At 42.8% G+C, this 8,678-nt stretch overlaps 1 protein-coding gene across 1 annotated transcript in view; it reads left to right on the forward strand.

The window, feature by feature from the left end:
- The window catches only part of LOC108802807 (protein phosphatase 1 regulatory subunit 12C-like), a 37,106-nt gene extending 28,734 nt beyond the window's left edge, over positions 1 to 8,372 (forward strand). The window contains exon 2 of the mRNA XM_018574661.1: positions 8,233 to 8,372. Coding sequence (XP_018430163.1) covers positions 8,233 to 8,367 — 135 coding nt within the window. The 3' untranslated portion in view covers positions 8,368 to 8,372. The remainder of the gene's footprint in view (positions 1 to 8,232) is intronic.
- Positions 8,373 to 8,678: the final 306 nt, after the last annotated feature.

Raw genomic sequence — 8,678 nt, forward strand, 5'->3', positions numbered from 1 at the left:
AAAGGAGAACTATGGGGTCAGTGTTTTTCCCCATAGTTCTCCTTAGGGTAACGGGAGGACACAAACTAGCGTCCTCCCGTTACCCTAAGCTCAGTATACCGCAAGCTACAACTCGCGGTATACTGAGACGCCGGAGCGGATGTAGATGACGGGATCCGCCCAGCTGCGTGAGTGACAGCTGGCTCTGCCTATCTAGAGGCAGAGCCAGCTGTACCCGCCCCCTCCCCCGTTCGTTCCGCCAGTCAGCGCTGGCAGATCGGGGAGAGGAGAATCCAGCCCTCCCCCTGTCATGGCAGAGAGCCGTGACAGGATCGAGAGGTGAGCGAACCTGGTATGTGTTCGCTCACCTCCCGATCTACTGAGCCGACCTGTGACAGTCTCATTGTCACAGTTCGGCTAGAACTATGAGGTGAGTGGAAATCACTCATCTCATAGTTCTCCTTTTTAATCTTTTTATTTATTATAGGGTTAATAGGTTATAGGATTTATTTTGTTCATATTGTATGGGGCTGATCCCAGAAGGCAGTGATAGAGGGGCATTTTACTTTTTTCCTCCCAAAAAGATTTTGTTATTGATGTCAGGAGGGGGGTTGGCGGCTCTAACGCTGACTTTATGTATAGAGTTTTGACATGTATGTTTTCACAGCCCCCTGGTGGTCATTGTGATCACAATGGAAAGGTATTTAACATGGACGTGGCCTCCATTGGAAGTAGTCTGCCGGAAGTAGTCATTGCGTTCTAACTGGAGGAAAATACCTAAGCGAAAAGAAAGAGTTTAGCGCTCCTGCCACAACACCCTTTGGGATCATCCCCACTAAGTGTATATATAGTCTTCTAAGTTTCGGGTACAGTAGTTGTGCTTTGCTCTGAGGAAGTTTGTTATAGAATGAAACGGTTTGGCCGATAAATCCCATACACATGATAATCTGGCGGCAGCTTACAGCAACCTACAGTCGGGACTCTTATGGACCTTACACACCACTTTGACTAGCAAATGCTGTGGGTAAGATCTTTTTTTATTTGAATCTCTGGCTTTATCCTGCATTTGGATGTTAACCTCCATACCACATCATTCCACCTGGAGTGGCTCATGCAGTGTGTTTACAACTACATAAAATACAACAACTTGTATGTCTAGCCATGTGGCTGTGGTGACTTTATCTTGCATATAGACTAGGGATGCATTGATATTAAAAATGCTGAAAGTGAATTTTTTTTGGCCAAAATTGCGGTGCATCCTGTTTTTCTCTAGTTCCTGCTGGGTACTGCTCTGTGTGCCAGCAGGGTTGAGAGAAACTGTCACAGGAGGCTAAACGCTGCGGGAGGAGAACGCTGCGAACGACTTCCGTCTCTCCCCATACCGCTCAGCCTCCTGTGACCGATCATGAGAACGCTGTGGGGGTGGAGACAGCTATCACAGGAAGCTGATCTACATCACTTACTGTTCATTCATGATTGTGGATATAGTAAACACACTATGACCACAAGTTATGAATGAACAGGAACACTCAGTAACGAGGATTACTGTTCATTTATAACGGAGGCTACAGAAAAAGAGATTGAGGACTTTGTGTCCTCCAATCTTTTTCTATTTTAAAAGGGAAATATCAAAATCAGGTCCAGAAGATTAATCTCAACTGTCCTGATTCCAGCAACAGGATTCCCTTCTCGGATTTATATTGCTTTTCATCAAGTGTGGGGATTCGATTCAACTTGACACTCCTATATGGTTGACGGGACTGGCTGTATCATGTTTACGCATGTTTGGTACAATAGGATGGTGATACGTGGTTACTTGTCTGTTATCACAGTTCATATTAGGGATTCATCCATGGCCAGGATGTTCTTCTTTTATGTGTGGGGATTTTGTAGAGTTGGGGGTGGGTCTAGCTATGTGCGAATCCATGTATGCACATGGGTATTTTCGGTGTTTGATCTACTAAATTATTTATATATTTTCGTAAAAAATATTTTGTTTCTCTGGTACTGTTTCACGCTTTTTACTGGACTTTATGATATTGTTGTAGTGGGAACCTATTGGAAAGTAAAGAGGACGTCGCTTATGTGAAGCTGTATTCTTTCACACTGTGGAAAATTAACGTATATGCCTACAATTACTTGTGAAAACTTTGATCCCTTTTTTAAATATAGGTACCACATTTGCCTTGTGCCAATCCATTGGTACCAAGCCAGTCATTAAAGAGCCACTAAACATTAGATATTAGATACATTGGTTAAGAAATGATAGAGCTCAATTCTTTGAAGACCAGTGGGTGTAAGTAATCTAGTCCAGAAACTTTTTTTAACCTTTTAATTTTATCTGTTTCTGGACCATATAAATCAGTGGTTCTCAAACTGTGTAACCTCAGGACCCACATTTTGTCCTTGGTGATTAAGTTGCAACCCAAGTCACACTGCAATGGGACGCACAGCATTCGGTTACAGTTTGTTAGTGTGGGTGTACGAACTGTGGGTGGGAGGTGCGTTTGGGGTACCATTAAAAAGAATGGCAAATGCAACACACCTCCCACACCACAATGCACGGTAGGTGTGATTGCGTGGTACAGTGCGTTAATAGCACGGTACTATGTGATTAATGGACTGTACTGGTGTGAAGGGGCCCCCAAAAACACTGACAGACACACACCCAACCACAGGCACAATCTCACACACATACACCCTCCAAAAATGTTTTAATTTTTTTTTTAAGGTCTCCCTACCTTACGAGAACTGGAGTGGATCCTCAGCCTGGGGTCCAGTGTGGGCTGCTGTGCTGTGACAGAGCTCCATCCATATGTGCATTGCTTGTACAGCTCCCTTGTGCTCCCTGTAGAGGTGCCGGAAGCCAGAATGTGACATCACTCCGGTCCAGGCACCTCTACAGGACATGTGAGGGAGCTGTAAGCAAAGCACTTATGGATGGAGCTCCCTCGTGGCCATACCCCCCATCTCAAACTGACTCTAGGTACCGGGCAGCATATTTTGAATGGCTGCTTTGGGCAAGAACTGACAGTGCTGCACTAGGGGTAGGCTGAGGAGCCTCTCACCTAGAAAATTGAAGGGCAATGTATGATCCACTAAACACAGGGCTGCGACCCACTTTTGTGTCACGACCCACCAGTTGAGAACCAAGGATATAAATGAACCATTGGGGTTCATTAGAGCCTGTGGACTCTAATTGGACTTGAGTTCCACTATGTGTACTCAGAGTGAAAAAACAAAAAAAAGAATTTGAGTTTTTGCCTTCTCTTTCTCCCAAGTTACCTACCCTTGAGTTATCTTGTAAGGGGCCTACATGCTCAGACCTGACCTTTTTGCTATTAAATGAGAATTATGGGGTGAGTGAAAAACACCCATCCCCATAATTCAAGCCGACTTGTGACACTGAAGTTTTCAAAGGTCGGCTCTATTGATCAGGAAGTCGGCGAACTTATTGATCCTCTTCCTGCAGAGAGCGGTGACAGTCATCGCCCCACACAGGGATTCCCCCCTAGCCTCTCCATTTCTCTAGTGCAGTCTGGAGGAACGGACAGGAGAGGGGTGGGCACAGCTGACTCTGCTTCTAGAGAGGCAGAGCCAGATGTCAATCAGCTAGGGGGTGGATATCAACAGTATTGTCAGGATCCATCCTGGCTGCAGAGCGGCGCTGTCACCATATAGCGGGTCATAGCCTGCTATATACTGAGTTTTGGGTCACCAGAGGACATTAGTATGTCTTCGTATGATCCTTAAGAGAACTATGGCTAAAAAGGGTTAGGCCATAGTTCTGCTTTTAAAGTTTGTTCTGCACCCTTTTGCTACTTGTTCATTTTGAATCTTTGCAGTCTTCATTTCCTTTCTACATATTTTGTTATCGGGTATGCAGAATTTCTTTCGCCCGATGTCCCAAACATGCAGTTATGGGTGCCGGAGGGGAATTTTTTTCTACATTTAGCCCTGCTTCAGGCAAGCAGGGCTAAATGTACAGAGGGGAGCCGATGCACCTTTTTATGCAAGTGATCAGATCACTTGTATCAGCCTGATTCTGTCCCTGGGGGACCCAGGCCATGGCAAATGAGCTCAGGATGGAGAGCAGGGAGCAAAGCAAAGAACGTCCGTTCTCCGCTCTGCTCTGTGTGATCAGTGAGATCAGAGAGCTGTAATCGCAGCGCCACCTTTCTCGGCTGTCAGAAGCTGCAAAGAAGATCTGTTCTGTGTTGGAGGGCAGGTTCCATAAAGAGAACCTGTTACCTCCACTATGACATAGGGGCTTGGAAGCTCCTGTGTGATGGGAATAAAATTAAGTGAAAAACATTTATAAAAATTATAGTTATAAAAAATTAAATATAGAATTTAAAAAATAAAAGTGGTAAAGTAAAACAAGAGTAAATAAGTGATAAAGTAAAAAAAATTAAAACCACCCTGCCACCCCCACCATCTGCATGCAAATGCATGCGTAGGACATTGTGTACATTAAACGGTAAGTTCACTTTCCCAGGTAATTTGTGAACATGGAATTACCCTTTCAAATCTTGCCCCGTCTCACCCCCACCCCCCGCTAAACTTACTTTTTGGCAAACAGTCCTTTCCCTCCGCCAGTATGGGTGTACAATCTGTACCCCATACTGCCGTCCAACGCTATGCATTTTTAATTTCGCTCGCTCGGAGTTCAAGCACTGATTGGCCAGGACACGCTGACCAATGAGAAATACTTGTTAGCATGGTTAAATATAGGGCTGCAGCTAACGATTATTTTCAAACTCGATTAGTTAGCCTATTATTAAGTTCGATTAATCGTTGTAGCAGAGCATCCCAGAGGGAGCCTAGGAAAGTTCTGTTTGGAGTTTATAGGTCTCCCAGGTTCCTCTCCTATACATTTAGGAATTGCTGATCCGGGCTCCAGTGCAGGGCTTACTCCTCTCTCCAGTGGCAATTTAGTCTCACCTGGAACCTGTACTCGGAGCTCTCTGCCTGGGAATCAAACAAGTCCTTCCCTGACGCCAATCCATGGCAGCATACAAGGGATATGGCTTTGCCCCCATTGTATGCTGCCATGGATTGGCGTCAGGAAAGGAAAATTACCGATAGGTAAGTATACAATTTTCCGCTGTCTGAGAGAGCTGTGAGGTTGGTGAAAACTCACAAACAGTTTCTGAGGAGGCTGAGAAGCGGTAGGCCTGCTCAGCCTGTTAGGAGCTATATCTTTTGTTTGTGAAGTTAGTGCCAGGATACAGATAGGTTTTATTTTGTTGATTTCTTGTGAACCACTATACAGCACCTGTGAATGCTCTTGTTAATATCACTAATAAACACTGCACCGTTTTTGGTATCTGTGCCCAAGAGTCTGCTTATTCCTAGGGGGCATATGTGCCAGCTACCGATCGCCTGCTCACATCGGATAAAAAAAAAAAGGCTCCTGTGATGGACTATTAGTTTGTATTGAGTTTGTAGTCCATCACGGGCACAAGCTTGGAGCGGTGGAAGTAAAAAAAGTGTGGTGTGCAATATAGTACATTATACAGCGGCGCAATGCAGAATACCAGCAGCTATATAGAAATGCAACAAATCGCAGCAATAGTATTACACTATAATGTACTATTGCCGGGATTTGTAGTCCTCTGTAGCTGCTGGTATTCTGCATTGCACTGTATATAATCAGGGGTGTGGACATTTTTGAAAAAACTACTTGTCTAAGGACTAAAGCGGGGGCCGAATCTACTTGTCCCTCATGACAATCTACTTGTCCTGATACAAAAAAAAATAATGTTAACCAAAACCGTATTTAGCAGTGCTAAGAAGCACTTCTCATTGGTCAGTGCTGTCAGGTGACTGCGTTGACCAACGAGTGCTTGAATTTTGCGAGCGACTTAGGGATTCCCAGGACGTGCGATCGTGTGCGGTGGCATACAGCGGTTGCATCCGCATGTATGGGGTTACATCTGGGTGGCAATTGCTTAAAAAAAGGTAGATGTACCTATTTTCACGACATACACCGCGCAGTGTTTTCAACCGTGATCATGTGGGATTGCCCAGGCGGTATTGCAGCAGGAAAACGCGCAATCTGCCTGGCATTTTTTATTTACTTTGTAAAAAATTTTCATTTTGTTTTTATTTTTTCCTTAATCGCCTTTTTATTTAGTTACATTTTTAATTATTAGTTTTTACTTTTTCATTGTAACTATAAAAAAAAAACAATTGTATTGCTATCACACAGGGAATAATAATCCTGTGTGGTAGCATAATATCGGCTTTTTAACAAAAAACTTTCAGCAATAGAAAAATCTATTCCTGGAAGAATGTTTCAGTTTTCTAATTGTTGTTGGAACGATCAGAAAACCTTTAGCGACAGCTGATCCTGAAATGCTGCAGGATCAGTGTCACTAATGTTGTTATTGGCTGTTCTTAAGTTTGAAGCAGCCTAATAATAACCAAAAATTAATTAATTAATCAAGCACTAATAGTGATATTAATTCACAATGACTCCTTGATATAATTAAATAAATAACATAAAAATTTAAAAAATGTTTAAAAAAATAGGGGCTAATTTTTATTTTTTAACCCCCTCATGACAGTGATGTTCAAAGTACATCGCTGTCAAGTGTGACATTTAGTGACAGTGACATTGTATGCCAGGTGACCACTTTAAGCTTTTAGCTTTTAGAGAAAAAAGATTTAAATGTTAGGTTTTAGTTTTAGGCCGAGTAGTACAGACACATTTTAAAAATCCTAGGGATTTGAGGTTTTTCCAAATAAAGGACAAATGAATGTATATATAATATGTGTGGGTGCACTTTGCAAGAAAGTATATTACTGACGTGGAATGATCCCACAGCAAAAATGTCAAAAGTGCTTCAGTCATTTACAAACAGAAACTAAAAGCAAGCTCAGTCATGAAGTGGTTAAACTTACTGCCCACATAAATACATTTTGCAGTGTGTTTGCACATAACTGGATTGAAGCATTCCTGTTTTCTGTTCTGTTTTTTTTTTTAAAATTTACCTGTCTCCAGTCTAAAGCTGGCCATACACTAGTAGGTTTCTGAAGAAAAGATCTTTCTTTCCCACCCGATAACCCGATACTTGCCTGACCGCACTGTGGCAAATGTAAAGTTTGTTGGAGGGGGATTATGGTGTGGGTTTGTTTTTCAGGGGTTGAGCTTGGTCCTTTAGTTCCAGTGAAGGGAACTCCTAAGGCATCAGCATTCCAAGACATTTTGGAAAATTTAATGCGCCCAACTTTGTGGGAGCAGTTTGGGGATGGCTCCTTCCTGTTCCAACATGACTGCGCACCAGTGCACAAAACAATGTCCATAAAGACATGGATGAGCGGGTTTATGGTTAAGGAATTTGACTGGCCTGTACAGAATCCTGCCCTCAACCTGATGGAACACCTTTTGAGATGTATTAGAGCAGAGACTGCGAGCCAGGCCTTGTTGTCCAACATCAGTACCTGACCTCACAAATGCGCTTCTGGAAGAATGGTCAAACATTCCCATAGACACACTCCTACACCTTGTGGACATCCTTCCCAGAAGAGTTGAAGCTGTTGTAGCTGCAATGGGTGGGCCAACTCAATATTGAACCCTACGGACTAAGTCTGGGATGCCATTAAAGTTCATATGCGTGTAAAGGCAGGCGTGTAAAGGCTTTAGCAGATATCCAGTGGTCTACTGTGTCTCCTAATGAACTACCCCTCCAATGCAACTGTTACAGTTTTCTGACCTAGCAGTGGGTTACTCAGACACCAAGCCCTGCATTGTGGAAAGTGTGTGGTTGGTGAGGGATAGTTGTGTTCATGGTCACCTTTACCATGATGTACCAGTTAGGCTGTTACAGATGTTTTAGAAGTAGTATTTTGCTTTAAAATTAAAAAGTAGTCTAGTTTTGAGTAATGACACAAAGGTGTGTACAGAGATTGCAAGTATTAAGTGTTACAACATCTGTGGTAAGGATAGAAAAGCATGACAAAGAAGTTCTTCTCACGGTATTCCGTAACCTTTGGCTGATCTGGCCATTGAAGTTCAGATCTTCTGCTGCTTTCTTTTATTGGCTTGTATATAGCTGCTCAAATATTACCAACGGTTTCATGAAACTTTAATAGTTGGAAGATTAGATTTTTAATTTTTAGTAGCAGATGTCTGATTTGTAGGTTGTATCTCTAACTGCACAGCTGTCCATTTTGCTGACAATTTCTTTTTTGTGTGCATTCTGATCATGAAGCTTGTTGTAATTTTGATGTTTTTTTCTTTTCTAGGCATGTATAGATGAAAACCTGGAGGTGGTAGAGTTCCTAATAAATCATGGTGCCAATGTGAATCAGGCTGATAATGAGGGATGGACGCCTCTTCATGTTGCAGCCTCTTGCGGTTATATGGAAATAGCAGAGTGAGTAAATGGATATAGTGCGTGTGTGCGCGCACACTGATTAAGGTTAAAAGCAGAGGTTTAGATACACGTCTTCTGCAGAAAATGTGCGGCTTTCACATTTTCTACAGAAGACGTGTATCTAAACCTCGGCTTTTAACCTTAGTACTTAGACATGTTTTTGCATGCTGGCTGGTGAGTGTCCCTGGAAACATTTAAACATGTTGTTGTTTTACTCTCTGTCTCTCTGTCTGTCTCTCTGTCTGTCTCTCTGTCTGTCTCATTTGTTGTTTTACTCTCTGTCTGTCTGTCTGTCTGTCTGTCTGTCTGTCTCTC

Source organism: Nanorana parkeri, unplaced genomic scaffold (assembly GCF_000935625.1).
Source record: "Nanorana parkeri isolate BGI_ZX_2015 unplaced genomic scaffold, ASM93562v1 scaffold3132, whole genome shotgun sequence".
In the NCBI taxonomy this organism is placed as follows: Eukaryota; Metazoa; Chordata; class Amphibia; order Anura; family Dicroglossidae; genus Nanorana; species Nanorana parkeri.